Genomic DNA, 17,500 nt, shown 5'->3' with positions numbered 1-17,500 from the left:
ATAATGCCTCGGAAGATACTACATATATCAGCCATGTACATATGCTAACTAATGTGGCTTAGGAATGAAGTAGTTGCTTTAGATCAAGTAGTTGTCCTTGCCCATTTAAAAAGAGACGAGATTCGTCTTGAAAACAATTGCACTGAAAGCCAATAAATCAAATATAGTGCATTGCTATCTCTTTTCTTTTCCCAATTTTAGTTTGACTAATTAAATCACTTCCATTTCCTACCCTATTCATCAGGCAATAATCTTTCACTGTTAAAACATAAATCACTTTTATGTTATAGGTAATAAGAAATGACTTGTTACTAGTTGGAGGGCTAGAAGAGCTAGGGGCAGATTGAAAAGGACAAGTAATAAGAAATGATTAAGCGTCCATGGCACTGAACAGAACAGAATGGTGAAACAGGATTCATGTAACCAATCCCATATAGTTGGGACAAGGCTTAGATGATGACAGTGGCGGAGCTAGGAATTTTCTTTTGGGGGGCCAAATTTTCTTTTGGGTCTATCATAGATTTTTTTTAAAAGAAAAATAAACAATTTTTTTTTTTTTTGGGAGTTGGAGGAGCGTTACACAGTGATCCTTAACAGTGAAATGCATCAAGCTATACTGGAATAGTGGAAGAGAAGGAGAAGTGCAAAGAATCTTCTATTAAGAAGAAAATCTTCCATGAAGAGAAGGATCATTTCCAAGAGTAGCATGTACTCTTTTAGATATGTTCAGCTACAGAGATATCGGATGATAGCTGTAAACTTCACCTTTTCTGCTTAGTACAATGCTTTTAAATTGTATAAGATGTCTTTAAAGATCATAACTGACAAAGTATGACATTTTTATAGTTACCCAAATACATATGAATAGGTATCACTTCATTCTATTATTACATGATTGAACCTTTTCTCCTCTATATTTATATTTTATGCATCTCATAGCTTATTACGATGTTAATTTACATTGCCACTTGTACATAACCAAGTATACAGAGGTTGACATTAGTGAAAAATCATCCGTTCTTCAAAAAATGAACAGGTGATCATCGTCTCTTAAGGCATTCAAATCTTCCACTTCTGAGCCATCAGCCATGAGAACTTTACTCCCTCTTTTCCCAAACTTCTTCTCTGCATCCAAGGCATTTGAAAATAAAAAGTAAGGCCTTTTACCTGGCAACCAGACTTTTCATTTATTTTCCTCCTTTACGAGCTCATTGACTATACATGTCATGTGAATGCTATGTTCTATATCTCGGATTTTTTTTTGAGAAATTTGGTGTCTTACAGTTTGCAATTGATGTGAACCATGTACCATTAGTTTCTTTTAATTTTTTTTTAATTTGTAACAAAACATAATTCAAGTATCATGTCAAAATACTTTGCTAATTAATATATATATATATATATATATTTATTTATTTATTTAAATTACTTTTTGGGTTTTCTAATGGTCAAGTTCAAATATTAATGTGTCATTTTCTTTTGATAAACATCGAAGTGGTTAGTTCTACTTCTACAAGACAGTGCATGTGTGTACCTAGCTATTGAGTTTTTTCCCATGAATAGATGACACCCATTCATTTAAATCTGATTGTCTGCTGAGAAAATTCATACATTTTTCTTTTGCTATTAGTTTTCCCATAATGATTTTATCATTCTACTCTGATAAGTGTAGTAATATCTAGTTCTATTATTCACTTCATAAGTTAATTTTAATTTTCATTTTTCATTCATAATGACTTTGAATTTAAATCTGAATGGTCTGCTGAGGAAATTTCATGTTAAACTATGGAGATATTTATAGCTAATGTTTAAGAAATTTATGGGAGGTAACAAGCTTGTACCTGCTAATCTTAGAAGGTCTTCCATCGAGTCAGGCAAATGAATGAGTTTTCCCATCTTGCTGCCTTCCATATTGTTAGCTTCGTTTGGATGATGGCCATATATTACCAACCTCATGGGTAATCTGATTGAACACGGGTGAGAAGGTGTTGCTGTTCCTGCAAAATAGTAGGTATAGTTTGTAAATAATCTTTGACTTTTATTTTACACACGAAAATTGAGAAAGACAACTATTTATTTAGGAATACTTGTACAATTAAAAACTGAATTAAAAAACAAAGTTAAATATAAAATAATACATATAACATATCTAAAATATATTTATACATTATTTATTGCTAATATATATATATATATAGTTGGGATACATATATAACCAATTTGTACTTGCTTACCTATAAATATATATTTACATATAATGATATATATATATATATATATATATATATATATATCATTATATGTATAAATATATATTTATAGGTAAGCAAGTACAAATTGGTGTCTCTTAAAACAATACCTTTCATGAATTAAGATCCATTCAACTAAACAGGGTTCTCTACATAACCAGATTTGTACTTCCATTCTTCATAGCTTTTGCTCTTAAACTAAACAGGATTCTCTACATTTATTGAGCTTACCATTGCAGTGATCTGAATTATGTCCAGCTTAACATGATCACATTCTGAAGTCGCTGTTTTTTTTTTCTTAACCAGTAAAGTCAGTGTGGCTGTTGTTTGGACTTGGGTATGTCAATGTTATCAATCTAAGAAAAAGTTCTCAGCTCAAGGACATGACAAGAACAATGGCATCATGTTCTTCATTTGCATTGATAATCATTTTTCATTTGGAGAAATCTCATCCTAGGTTAGTGTTTTTCAATGACCAAACAACTTATGATATCAACTGACAACCCACATACAAATTTGCCTTTTCCATACAAACATGTACACAGCCCACATAATGTTCATGGACATTGTTTAGCAATTAATAAAACATGGGAACATAGAACCTTCTAAGTTGGCATCTCCATCACAACTTAGTACTGATGCTTCATGGTCTCTTATTTCCTCTCCAGATGCTGTTTCCTGCATAGGGAACATAGTTATCATCACCACATCATACTGGTAGCTTTAATGTGCAGAAAGATACTAATATGCATATTAGGCATGACAAAACAACAAGCATCTCACTAAATAAGTATAGATGAACAGTGAGATGGATGAGTCGGAAAACTAAAAAAGTCAGGATCAGAAATAAACTTATTGAAAGGAAAATAGGAGTAGCTCCAATAGGTGATGAAATGAGGAAAAGTAGATTAAGATGGTTTGGGCACATGAAGAGAAGATCATCTACAGCACCAGTAAGAAGTATTGATCTGTTATAAGTTGAAGGGGCTAGAAGATCTAGGGGCAAGACGAAAGGGACATGGGTTGAAATAGTGAGAAATGATTTAAAGGTTCATAATTTAACAGTGGATATAGGATTGAACAGAATGGAATTGCAGAATAGGATTCATGTAGCCAGTCCCATATAATTAGGAAAAGGCTTTGATGATGATGATGACCCTATTATAAGAAAATTGTTCCTACTCTCCTTTCAAACAACAGAATGTATGATTTCATACATGACAAAAATGATGTAAGTGTAATAGTTGATGAAAACATATCTGCATGCCTCTATTTTGAGGTTTTTTGTGAATGTTATTATGGCTGTTTATTTGTATGTGTGGAATGTGAGGTTGCAATTAGTACTCAAGGAACAGATATATGTCCATGCTCAAGTTCTTACTGCATTTGGCAACCAAAACGTAAAAATATTATGACATTAATGTTGTGAAAAAGCTATAAATATTTGATCAGTGAATTTCATGTTCAATGGGAAAGAGCCCCTTTAAAGATTGAGTACCTTTAGAAGATATGGCCCTCAATTTCTTCTTCTGAGGACTCAGATTAAATTAAGTTAAAGAAACTAAAATGGAATTATATATTATAATAATTTTACTTCAAGAAAACTAGCATGCTCTATTCTTTTACACTCTCTCTCTCTCTCTCTCTCTCGATCTCATACACAGGCATGTAAATAAACACTTGCACCCACATAGAGGTAGATATACAGTTACAGATACTCATTCAAAAATTTACCATTTGTGACAAATTAATTCCTGGTTGGAGATGAAGACTAACCTTATTATTCAGGTCAACCAGCTCTTCTGTTATAAATGGCATTTCATCCAATATTTCTCTTTTTAATCCCTTCAAATACTGAACATAGAGGGGTTAGTATTATAGGGCAAAATGCACAAGATGCGAAGTTGGAAATTATGTGACCTGAAAACCAAAAACATTTACCCCAAGGCTGTGCTTATTTTGATGTAATATGCATAAGTATAGATAAAATATTTTAGAATGAAACATTCAGTTCCTTTTAAGGTTGAAAGAAAAGGAGACTGAAGGTATGACCTTTGGATTTGAGATCACTTGAAATCGATTACATTGAACATGGCCTTCCATCATGTTGGTTTCCTTTAATGGTAAAACATATGACTATTTACTTGAGTATAATCATGCCAATTGTTTGAATTCTTTTATTTGTTTTATGAAGGAGGAGCATAGGAAACTGCCATGAAAATAGTCTGTGGGTTTTTCTGTCATTTTCGTATAGGGTGGTTTGCAATCTTTTCTTTTTTTTTTTTTGGAATTTGAAAAACATGGAACATTATATTGGTAAAACATTGACTTAAAACAACGAATCTAATACTCTAGACCATTTGTTTTCCTCAAAGTCCAAACCTGAATGAAATTAGAGATAATTGTTTTTCCATCTTCAATATGTGGCTGCACAATTTGCTTGAAGTGTTGATGACTTATTCGGATGACCTGAGAAAGTCTCTTGCTTCTCACTATGAAAGGTTGTGGAACGTTGAAAATTACCCCAATTTCTCCTGCCATGTCTGAAGGTCCTAATTTTGAAAGAACCTGAAAAGTTCACAACAATTTAGATTGCATTATGCGAAAAAACACAAAGCTCTGGCTTCCAGAGTTACCTTCATTTGCATTATGTGATTCCACAATTTAGATGTATTTTACATAGGGACACTTCACATGCTAGTTCTCTATTCCTCATTAGGGGTGCAAATGGATCGGATAATGATCCGATCCAATCCTATTTGGTTGAATTCGGATCATCCCTATTCGAATCTTTGGATCGGAATCAGATTCCCCCTATATTTATAAATATAAATATATATAATACATATATATATGTTATTTTTTTATTTATAAATATATTATTTATATTGTATTTTTATAAATTTGTTATATAATTTATTTATTTATTAAAAACATGTATATATATGATGAAAATAATTGAAAAATAGTTGTACTTTTTGTTTTTCCTTTATTTAAATTTGTATATTTTATTTTTCTTTTAATAATTTATTAATTTTCAAAGAAAACAAGTCGGATCAGATCAGATCCAAAGATCCGACTTATCGATAGGATTTGAATTCAAATCAAGGCCTATCAGATCCTATCGGATCTTCAGATCTGACATAAACAATGTTGGATCGGATGCGGATATACCCTGATTCAAATCCGATCCAATCCGCTTGCATCTCTATTCCTCATTATTTAGATCATTTTATCTCAAAAACTATAAATAATCTTGTTACTATAATACAATATATTTAAATGTCATATCCTGAAGCTTCTAAGAATTTTGTTACTAGAATATACCATGTTTAAATGTTAAGATTACATGAATAGAAATGTAAACCCCTTGCTTCTCCATCCTCATTTTCCTTGGAAAATATGCCTCTGTTTCTATCTGAATTGGTATCAATAACTAACCTGCCTATGACACTGATATGCAAATATGTGGATTGGAGGCATGCTGCATGCTGTTAATTCAGTCAAAGTGAGTATTTGTTTTAGCTCAACGTTTCCATTGGTTCCTTAATATATGTCTTATATGAACCAAAGATGTTTTAAACTTCTATGGTCTCCTATGGAAAAATATTGATGTATTTGTCAAGCTACTCAATAGATGATGGCTGAACAGTGAATGAGGTGTAACCAATTATGCATGTAATCTGATCTAACTCCATATCTTAAAGAAATCCTATTTGAGTCTAGTATTAAAATTCTTGGCAGCAATACCATGTTACTCTTTATATTTAATTCTTCATATGCTTAAAATTTCAAGTTCTATAGATAAGTTACTGTAAATCAGAATTTCTTTTTACTACTTTCTGATCAAAAGATGAAAACGAAAGTTGTCATCACCCACCCTTTGTTAGAGTAGAAGCCTCTTTTTAATGTTCCCATACCATTTTGTTGTTCCTATGTTCATGCCTCTAGGAAATTAGTTGTTACTCGGAATGGTTTGTATGTACCTGTTCTGTTCCATTCTTGTAGATCAGCAGGTCCTGTAGATTTATGTACAGTTAGACTCTGCATCTCAGAAAGGAAACAGTATAAAAAAGTCAGAAAATGGAGCTATCATACCACTGCACCAGAGGCTATGATGTAGAAATCTGTGGGTATTTCATTCTGTAAAATAATATCAACTTTAGGTGGAAAATATTCTGCTTTCATCTCAGCAACCTGTGAGAGGAACTCCAATGAGTTACTGAACGGAAAAAATGAAAAGGGAGCACTTACAAATTAGTAGCCCAAACTTTTTTTCATATTAATGCTTCTACTGCTAATGTATTAGTTTCTTTTTCTGCTTTTTTTTTTTTTTTGGGTGGGGGTGGGGGGGGGGGGTGGGGGGGGGGGGGGGGCTGCTCAATCTAATGTATTTGTTTGGGATACTAGCTGATACACAACAGGACACATACTATGACCAGGAGGGCATGAATAAACAATTTCTATTATAAACCAGGCTACTCGAGAGCTTTAAAGTTTTGAAGCTTAACTTTGATAAGCAGCTTCTGAGATTCGTTGAAACTGGGAATGTCCAGGACAGAATTATTTTGGGGTGACAAGGGAGAATATGTAAACTGTGACCTAGTTTAGGAAAATGATGCTGACAAAAGATGATAACGTCTTTTCTTCAAGGCCATTGGTTTTTTTCTTTTTTCCTATATATCTTCAAAAGAATCTTCCAAGAAGTCCAATGGTGAATAGCTCTTTATACGCTAATTTATTGGCTTCAAGAGGATAAGGATCATTAATACTACCTTGCTGTGTGGATCATGATTTTGAAATCAGCAGAAGAGTAGGAGACTTTCTATGAGGTTATCAGACTCTTGGAGAGGTTAATGACCTAATTCTCTTCTCAGAAAAAAAAATGCACACTTTCTTTTTCTTTAGGGTGTGTGGATCATGATTTTGAAATCAGCAGAAGAGTAGGAGACTTTCTACGAGATTGTCAGACTCTTGGAGAGGTTAATGACCTAATTCTCTTCTCAGAAAAAAAAAATGCACACTTTCTTTTTCTTTAGGGTGTGTGGATCATGATTTTGAAATCAGCAGAAGAGTAGGAGACTTTCTATGAGGTTGTCAGACTCTTGGAGAGGTTAATGACCTAATTCTCTTCTCAGAAAAAAAAAATGCACACTTTCTTTTTCTTTAGGGTGTATTTGTTTCCATGTAAAAGGTGGTGAAAAAAATGCTTTTGCCAATGAAACAAGAGTAAAAGTTTTATTCCCCATAACAACAGCCTAAAAAGAAGTAATGAAAAAGGAATGGAAATTATTTTACCAACTGGATTATTAGATCTTGAGAAACTCCTTTGAGAAGGTAAGAATTTTCAACAACTCCCTGGAAGAGATGTTGGGCAATGCTGGATCTTATTGCATTTGGCAAGTCCTCAAGCACTTCTTCCTGCTGTAACTCTGTTGTCTTGAACTTGAGTTGCACATTTGCTACCATCTGCTCCTTCAAGCTTTCTGGAAGTCGATTCTTGCTTGCATATCGCAAAATCTCATTGATGGCATCCCTCTGTAAAAGGGAAAAACAAGTTGCTTCAAAACATGAGAGTACTTGTTTACTATAACTAGCTGAGGTTTTGATGGTGGCAAATATCCGATATCATGAAGCATTGAATGATTAGCAGTGTTTCACGGTTGAATGTGCAAATCAGTTCTGAATCAAACTGAACTAGTATCTCTTTATGACACATTCAGAGTTCCCTGTGGTGCTCCTTTGTGGAACTAATGGCTCCATGGATGAGGTTGCTTGCTGAAAAGGGAGTTATTTCAAGCATTGGAAAAAGAGAATGAGGACTTACCATTACAAAGGTCCGTATGGCACTGTGGACAATAAGATTGGTCATGTTTCCAATTATGTATGCAGTGAGGCCAATGTTGAAGAGCATGTAGCAGATGTTGAAAACCTTCTCTCCATTATTTTGTGAGTGAAGATCTCCATAGCCCACAGTTGTCAGGGTGACGATAGACCAGTACATGGAATAAGTATAGCCCACCCAGATGCTACGGTTTTCAAAATCATCCAATGCACTTCCAATCCATGTTTTACTTTTGTTTGGGTAATGGGTGGCTAGCCAGTAGTAGAAGCAACCAGCTGAGTGCACTGCAAATAGAGTCACCTGCAATCGATAAATAGCAAATAAATTATTAAATCAAATTCCAGATTCTACTGCATTTGGTATCTATTTAAGTGTTTGAGAAGAGGGAGCTCTCAAATGGCTGTGCAATTTTGGCTGCCTGCTAAGTAGTAGAAAGTAGAAGTCAGAGGTACTTACAGCTATGAGTTTACAGTATCTTGTCCAGAAGTAGCTGAAACGTGTGTCTTTCTCTAGTCTGCAGAAAAAAAGTAAAATAGTTGAATTCCATTTTTTCTTTAAATTCTTCTCTTTTGTGTTTTCTGATATTGTATTACATTGTTTATAGGAGGAAAAAAAAAACAGAAGAACTCCATAGACATCATTGTTATGCACAAGAAGCATGGCAAAAAGCTTCGTCAAAGTTCCTAGAGCAACACTTCAAGGTAACCATCAATCAATTATGAATGGCTACGGCTATGAGAAAAACTTTGGAGCTTAAGAACTTTATCATAGTATACTGAATCGATGGTAAAGCCAGGATTTAAACATTCTAATCACTGTTCCCTTATGTTTACTAGTCATATTCTCATATGTAGAAGCAGAATAGAACCATCTTTTCTCATTCCTAGGTCTTTAGAAAACAGAGTGGAAACTCTGATATTTAATCTTTGGGTCTATTCAGTGATCTCTAACCTCTCAAATCTCAAATTCCATAGCGCATGCAAGAAATTCTGCTGAATTGAATAAAATAATGGTGTCTTCGGTGCCAATTCCAGGCGCTACAGCTCTTGAATCCAGGAGAATAAACGATTTGCATTTCAAATATTAAAATGGATGATACATTTATACCTAACCTTGTGAAAAGTTGGCTAACACGCCTGAGCCGCCACAGCCGGAGCAAGTTGAGGAAGCCAAAAACTTCGCCGTGGTGCATTTTTCCGGTGAGAATTCGGTAAATGACCTGGTATGGCAGGGTTGAAGCTACGTCCATGGGAAACCATAACTTGGTAATGTACCTGAGATGAAGATGAGTTTGAGTTAATAGATAGGGCTAGGAGAAAATGTAGAGAGCGCCAATGTGCCATGGGAATTGGACACAAGCAGAGAATCCACGTATATAGTACCGTGAAGCAATCTTCTTGGGATGATCGACGAGGAGATAGGTGGATTTATCCAAGTAGGCTACAAAGAAGGTCATAACAATGTCCACAGCGAAGAAAGCATCGACCACCAAATCAACAGGCAAGAGAGCGCCGGTCGCCACTTTTTTGAACGCTAGCTCGAAGGGAGATGACCATGCTGAGTATATCACTAGCACCACCAGGAACGTCTGCCACAACCTGCGCGTTTTTATTTTTTATTTTTGTAAATAGTACAGTCAAAATGGCTGCTGGTATGTGGGTGCAAATGGATCGACAGAAATCGGATCGGATTCACACCACCCCTATCCGATCCGATATATATCATACATATATGTTATTTATTTAATTTATTATATTATTTATTTTTTATAAAAAACACACATATATATGACAAAAATAATTAAAAAATACTTATATTTTTATTCTTATTTTTATTTAAATTAATATATTTTATTTTTCTTTTAATAAGTATTCATTTTTTAAGAAAACAAGTGGAATTGGTTCAAATCTGAAGATCCAACTTACGATAAAACTTGAATTCAAATAGTCTGATTGGATCGGACATAAACAATATCAAATTGGATTCGAATATATTTTTATATTTTCATCCCTTTATTATCCCTTCATTGTGGCAAAATCTAGGATTCATTGCACTATGCAGGAAAGCACATGATTGAAAATGATGGCAAGTATATCTATTCATGGCCCGAGCTTTAGGTTTGATTTATCACTATGTTGGGTTTGGGCTTTGGGCTGGCCCATTTAAATTTTAACAAAAGTAAAGCCCGAGGTCTCTTCTACTCTAATGTCTATTGAGATCGAACATCTAACCATGAATAACAATACATAAAAAAAGTTTGGAAAAGATTCACGGTGTGCGGAATAGGCGTATTGTGAGGTTGGTGTGAAAAGCACTGGGCAAGGAGCAGATCTAGACTCCCATTTTATAAAACATGAAACAATGAAAAATAAAGACTTCGAACATGATTGATTGATATCTAGATTTAACGAATGCTGGTGGCAGCAGAATTTGATCTGAGGGATAAGACTAGCTTTGAACTGACTGAAGACTTTAGAGTAATTTAACATAGAGCTATTTCCAAATTTGTGAACAAAATAGATACAAAATGAGCTAATTTCAGCATCGAATTCTTTGCATTTGTGGGTTCAAATTTTGTGTGAATTTAAAAATAATCAAAATCATTTTATTTAAAATTAAATTGGTTATCGAAATTTCAAAACAAAAACATCGGAATAGGGGTGATTTCAAGTCAAGCCGAGTTGAATAATACGAGGTTCGAGCTCTGCTCGCCAAGGTAGTATAAGGCTCAAGTTCGAGCTCGAGCTTGGTGAGTTTGAACCTTGAGCTCGAGCTCGGCTTGCCAAGGTAGTATAAGGCTCAAATTCGAGTTCGAGCTTGGTTTGAGCTAGAACCTTGAACTCGAGCTCGGCTCGAGTAAAAAACTTCTAATATTTTTATTTGATATTTAAAAAATTAAGAATTATAATAATTAGTTATTAGTATATATAAAAATAAAAATATTATATATATAATATTTTTAGTATATATTTATTATTATTATTGTTGTTGTTGTTGTTATTGTTGTTGTGTGGCTCACGAACCTCACGAGTCAAGCTATATTAGGCTCGAACTCGACTTAATTACTAAACGGGCCTATAAATTTGGCTCGAGCTAGGCTCAAAACTTGGTTGAAATTAAGTCTAGCTGAGTTTTTCACGAGCCAATCTCGAATAGCTCATGAAAAACTAGACTCGTGGCCACCGTTACATGGGAAACATGTTTTTAGTTATATATGCACTTTTTATTTGTAAAACTGAAAAAACAAAGTAGGGGTGCAATTTGGGTCAGGTTTCGTTGGGAATTTATTAATTTTCAATGAGCCCCAACCCCTAACTTGAACCCGATGAAGCTGAAATTCTTTAAAGCAGGCAATCTGACTTGCAGCCCTACCATCTGATCAATTAATAATGTTCTATAAATCATACAGGAAAATTTTCTTGTTGCAAGTTTCCAAAGCAAGTCAAAACCACATTTGGTTTGAAAACAAATTGGTTCTTCCAACAGAAACACATTAAACATGCTCTTGTATTTGTGATTTAAAGAACAATTTTCATTTAATAATAACGTTTTATAATTCATATGATATTTGTACTCCAAAGTTGTTTTTTATTTTAAAATACATCATTGTGACGATTTTAAGAACAGAAATGTTTTTTATATATATAAAACCAACTTGTTTTTGCTTTTCAAAACAATGGAGTTCAAAGCGTGATTTTGTTTTTGTTTTTGTTTGTTTGTTTGTTTTTTTTTTTTTTTTGCCAATGTGGCAATTTTAAAAAACAGAGAAAAATCTATGCTGTGGGTGGATAAGACATAATACTGAAAAAAGCTTTAGCCAAGTGAAATTTGATTAATACCACCTGATTGGACTTTTATGATACAAGTTGGTTGGTTACAAGTTTTTGATAAAGGTGTGTTTGATTGCAGTGCAATTTTATTTGCACTAATACAAATGCATGAGAGTGTAAATGAAAAAAAAAATACAAATTCTCATTTAATTTTATTTTGCACTGCAATCAAATAAAATAAGCTAAAATTTGACACAAAAATAAGTCAAAATTTACACTAAAATCATTTGCACTATCATAATTTTGTATCAGTACAAATTTATTTGCATTGCAACCGAACAAAGCATAAAAAACAAATGAAAGCTAAAAATTCATGGTGTAGAATACCCCCTACCCCTAGAGGGGTCAATGTTTTATTTTGATGTTTCTCTCAATATCTCCTAAATTAATTAAAGAAAATAATTCAGTCCATATTTGATCGATGGAAAATAAGTTACATTTTATTAGACCAAACACAGCCTTAGCTCCTTTCATTCATTCAGGTTTACGCATGGTTGAAATTTAGGCACTGTTTGCTTTTTGATAAGTTATTTACCTAGGTAAATGCAGTTATCTGGGTAAATTTTTCTTGGGAAACACTTAGGTAAATGAATTTACCCATATTCTTTTTTTTCTCATGTAAATAAAGCAATGACCATGTTATCCATAAAAATTCATTATTAAAATAGGCATTTTTGTCCTATTTTGTCAACTTTTCCCCTAGGTGGGAAAATTATGTAACTACCTAGGAGATGGGTATCACTTATCCACCTAGGAAAATAAAATTTTTCTGGTTCCCACATAAATTTAAAAAAAAAGAGCATGTGATTCTTGGTAACCAATATCCCATTGATCAACTTTCCTCCCTCTCAAAATCTAAAAAAAGAAAACCCCCTTAAAAGGATTGCAGACTTTGCAGTGCTTTTATAATAGTAGATAAAAGTCTTCATTCACGTCTCTCTCTCTCTGTCTTTCTATTCACGTTCAGTAATAGTTGCAAGAAAAATTCAAAAACCCAACGGTGCATGTATTGAATGAGAATAAAACAAATTAAACTTTATTTACGTAATAACGTGAATGAGTTAAAAATGATGAAAGTAGTTGGACTTCATACCTCTACATAGTCATGCTTTGCAAATTATCAAGAGAGAGATTCAAGACTCAGGCACAGGCAGTGGGTGAAAAAGCCAATTAAAGAGGTTTCTCTCACTACTTAATTTTCTCGATCTGTTTTGGGGGGCCGGAATGGCGTCCATTCGTTTCTGAACCCACTTGACTTGAGCAATCCAACACGTCATGGACTCATGGCGTCCATTCGTTTCTCACCGGTTCCCTGCGCTGTTTTCTTTCTTTTTTCTCTCTCTAGGGTTGTTCATAAGATCAATCAATATCAAATTTACCAATTCAACTCAATTTAATGTGGGTTGGTCGGTTTTCAACTATTTTTATCGGATTCGGTTCATGGAGGTCGGATCATTTTCAGTTTGGTTATGTATAAATCGACCCGACCTGATTTAAAAATTTTTAATATAAAAAAGTGATAAAACTTTCATATTTTTTTAGTTTAAGATAATTTATATTTTATTTTTTTAAATACTATTGCAATTATTAATTAACTTTGTTGTTTTAAATTTTTTATCCAAAATTAGTTATAGGCTATCTTTTGATTGATGGATCAAATCCATAAATTGATCTAAACCAATAGATTTAAGTTGGCTAATATTCACTAATGGTAAGTTGGTTTTGGGGTCAATTCTCCAACCCCATTAAGTCAATTTAATTCAACTGAACTACCATTGAACATCTCTCTCTCTGAAATTTTCTCCCTAGCTAAGTAGTTCCACGACTAATTCCCGTCTTGATTCATGATTCATATCTTCCTTTTGGGTTTTTCGTGTATGTGCATAAAATGCAGATTTTCTGTGTAAAAACAATCTGTATCCATTGTCTATCTGCAAGTGTGTTCCTCCATGTGTTGGCATGGTTTTTCATTTCTTTTTCTCTCTTCATATCGTTTCTTTTGACAAGATGAGCAAAAGCTAGCTAAGGACTACGCAGAGGAGACCAACCCAAGAACTAGCTAGCAGTCTACCACACAAACAAAACAAACCTCCAATGGAAAACCTTTAACCTAAAAGAAAATAAACAAATCTCAACCCATGAAAGTTGTTAAATAATGCTTTCGCTTAACCTTTGTTCACAACTCTAAAAAAAAACAGAGAAACAGACAGACAGACACCGAGAGAGAGAAGAAGGGCATGATACCTATATCTGCGATCATAAGGAGCGATTATATATTTTCTGAGCTGCACAGACCCTTCGACGACAGTCCCGAATGCAGGCAATAAGCTGCTGGAAATGGAAGCTAAGTTCTTGATTTCACCATTCGAGGAGTATCTCCGAGCCAACAGTGGCGCCGGTGACCTTGTTGCGCTCTCAGTCTCCGTCGACATCGTCAGTATAGCCCCGCCGGATTTACAAAATACAAATCTGGGTCAGCTTAACTGAAATTAATACTAGATATATATAGAGAGAGAGAGAGTAGCTACTAAATTCTCCTCTCTTGTTTAATTTTGAATCCATTTCCACCTACGGAATGGAAGCTAATACCACAACTTTATTTTATATTTATAAAAGTGATAAAATATTATATTAAATTAAAAAATACTTTAATTGTGCATTGATTGATCCAGAAGTCAAAGATATAGGAGGTTGAATTATTTGATAATTCCTTGCAATTTCCTCGCCGAGTTGGCAGTATTAATTTGGCATGGTAATAAATCCCCAGGAGATTGAAAATCAAGTTGATATTTGACAGGATGCCAACGGGTCGGGTACGTTGCGGGTTTGACTAAACCTCAACCTGGACCTGCCCTAAAGTAATACTTGTCCAGAGCTACCCCGATTATTAAGGCTGTGTTTGGTTTAGTTGTAATGTAAATAAATTTTCATTGATGCAAAATAATGGCAGTGTAAACGATTTGAGTGTAAATTCTAACTTATTTTTGTTTCAAATTGTAGCTTATTTTATTTAATAAATTAAGACATGAGACAGAATAAAATAAAATCTAAAACAAGATTAAATAAGAATTTAGATTTTTTTTTTTTTACTTTTGCACTCCTATACATTTGTACTAATACAAATAAATTTATAATGCAACCAAATACAACCTAAATGAAGAGGAGCTATCGAAACTGTTACACCCCATCCCATGTATAACCTAGATCCAATTGATATTATATATACTAATATATTTTTCAAAGCTGCAGTGCCAACCATTCGGGTTAGGGTGGATTCTCCCCAACCCAAAACCCGATTAAGACCAAACCGGCCCTAAGACAATAGGGTCGGGTCAGTGCGGATTTACAACCAAACCCGACCCACTGACATCCCCAATTTGAAGAACAGCCGAGGAATTAGGATCGACTCAGAGTCGCTGAAACTTGAAACCAGTAGATATCAATTTTATTCTTTTCTATCATCTAAACTGACTTAATTGGTATCAGGCATGTCCGTGTGCATGTATGTAGATGAATTATTGCGAATAACCATGAAAAAAGCAATTGTTAATTGTTTTCTTCTTTGACCAAATGTATCTTTACAGATTTTCTACTAGTTTGAGGACGCGGGTTGTTTTCATGTTTTGTATGTGCATGTGATGCATGATGTCATAGCCATGACTCTAAACCCATGCATCTATCATCTATGTGGGGTTTTATGGTCATTCATGCATTGACATTGTGTGGTTGGTTATGCTGACACAAATACATCAATACCCACCATTTTCAGAAGTGTGGCATTTGTTCAGTGTGTGGTGTATTGGTGTGTACATGATTTATGATGAGAATATGTACATGTGGCATGAATCACATCCACATCCATGCTTACATGGATGATATGTTGACCATGGTCTCAAGGCCGTGCCCTAGTGATATTTGAGCAATGAATGAGTGTAAGGATGTAGGGACTAGGGTGGTGACATGAATGCACAAATTTTTATATTTTATTATTAAATAAATTATTAACAATAACAAGCTTTGGTGCATAATAATACTTTAATTTTTTTTAACTTCAATTGTAATGTTATAAAAGAGGGAAATAATTGACTTTTGTGGATGGAATTGATTTGCATTTTTTAGGTCAACAAATCTGCCCTATTTAAAAGTTGAAGGGATAAGGCTTGAATGATGATGATGAAACTCGTGCCCTAATCCCTCTTTAGTTTCCATTAGAGTATGTTCTTGGTCACATAAAAATCTTTTTCTTGTCATTTGTACAAATAAGATACTTCCATTAGTTGATTTCAGAATATTGTTGAAAAAAATATACCTTATTAGAAAAACATTGTTTGAGAGTAGATAGTATACGGTTAGTATATGATAAATATACAAGTATAATAAATACAAAAATAGGTATTTGCACTTCACATACCTATAATACCGTTCTCACACCGTTTGCATAGCCTTTTACACCGTGCATTGGGAATATCTTCATATTTTGTATGTTTTGTATTTTTATGAGGAGATATTTTCAATGCAAAGCTGCAAGGGACTGTACAAACAGTATGAGCATAGTCTTGTGAGCACTGAAGTCGATTTCATTTTGTTTTGCAGGTGTGGACTTCAACACTTAAGAGTGGTGACTTGGCATATCCAAAGAAGCTGATATGATGAGGTATCTTCTGAATTGACCAGCTAGCTAATGTGCTGTTAGTCTTGTCCACATCATCCTCATGCCCACCATGTGTTAATTCTAACTTCTTACAAAAGACAGGTTGTAATTTTGTACTTCAATGGGCCTTCTACATAGTAGAGACAATTTGGCACAACCATGTATTATTAAGGTTGCGCTTGGAAATGATGCAAATAAGTGTGAATGCAAATATGTAGAGTGTAAAACGGTCCATATAAATTGTAAAGTTGGATTAGTTTTTCGTTGACAAATTTACCTTCTTACCAAACAGACTTTTAGTTGTAATGGATGCAAATACAAATTCCAATAAAACATATGCCTTTTTTAATCAAAAGCCCACTTGAGTGCAAATTTACTTCTTTTTTATTGATGTACTTCTTATTATCAATGTAAATATGCATTGGAAAATGTCTTTTCTATCATTTGTCAATGTATAAATGTAATGTTGTCAAACACATGCAAAAGTGAACCGAAGTACAAATTTACCCTGAACCGGGATTTATACTCCATTTGCATTGTTTCCAAATGCAGCCTGAAATCTAGTTTATGTACACAAAAAGTTGTTATTTGGGCCTACATTTTGGGCTGGGTTCGTCAGGCTTCAACAATAGCTCAGCCCATGTATGCTGGAAGCTGAATATGCCTAGCCATTTTTTTTTTCCGGCTTCCTTAAATAGGAGCCCGGATCTCCTATAGGCAAAAATTCATAAGGGGATGTTCTTAATGCGTGACTGGATGTACATGCTTGCGGTGTATGTGCAGTTTTTGGAGATCCCGTGGCCTCAAACAACCTTGCGTTTAAGAAGTTATATGACATTATGGCAGTTAGATGTATCAATCAATTTGTACTTTTGAAATACCCCATTTAATTTCAGGGAAAAATAATGCAGAAATTTCCTTGTCA

The 17,500-nt window shown here is 34.0% G+C and overlaps 1 protein-coding gene across 1 annotated transcript; it reads right to left on the bottom strand.

Annotated features, from left to right (window-relative positions):
- Nucleotides 1-786: 786 nt before the first annotated feature.
- Nucleotides 787-14,501, bottom strand: LOC148842722 (potassium channel KAT3-like). Its single transcript, XM_088958379.1, has 13 exons — nt 14,169-14,501; nt 9,477-9,692; nt 9,207-9,368; nt 8,551-8,608; nt 8,077-8,394; nt 7,548-7,787; nt 6,348-6,446; nt 6,236-6,268; nt 4,632-4,817; nt 4,026-4,103; nt 2,852-2,927; nt 1,842-1,997; nt 787-1,125 (listed from the first exon to the last, which is right to left on the bottom strand). The coding sequence occupies exons 1-13, from the start codon at nt 14,354-14,356 to the stop codon at nt 1,022-1,024; spliced, it is 1,914 nt and encodes a 637-aa protein (XP_088814505.1). The 5' UTR covers nt 14,357-14,501; the 3' UTR covers nt 787-1,021.
- Nucleotides 14,502-17,500: the final 2,999 nt, after the last annotated feature.

The sequence above is a fragment of the Nelumbo lutea genome, chromosome 8, assembly GCF_056320005.1.
Source record: "Nelumbo lutea isolate HS-2025 chromosome 8, American lotus-T2T, whole genome shotgun sequence".
NCBI classification, from domain to species: Eukaryota; Viridiplantae; Streptophyta; class Magnoliopsida; order Proteales; family Nelumbonaceae; genus Nelumbo; species Nelumbo lutea.
Note: the sequence above shows the minus strand (reverse complement) of the source record. Positions and strands in the feature narration are given on the sequence as shown.

What these genes read in the sequence shown, in the direction of transcription:
- LOC148842722 (XM_088958379.1), bottom strand. Translation starts at nt 14,356, where the DNA reads ATGTCGACGGAGACTGAGAGCGCAACAAGGTCACCGGCGCCACTGTTG. An exon ending in GATACTGTAAACTCATAGCT is followed by an intron (nt 8,395 to 8,550) that starts GTAAGTACCTCT and finishes TATCGATTGCAG; the next exon opens with GTGACTCTATTTGCAGTGCA. An exon ending in CCATACGGACCTTTGTAATG is followed by an intron (nt 7,788 to 8,076) that starts GTAAGTCCTCAT and finishes TCCCTTTTACAG; the next exon opens with AGGGATGCCATCAATGAGAT.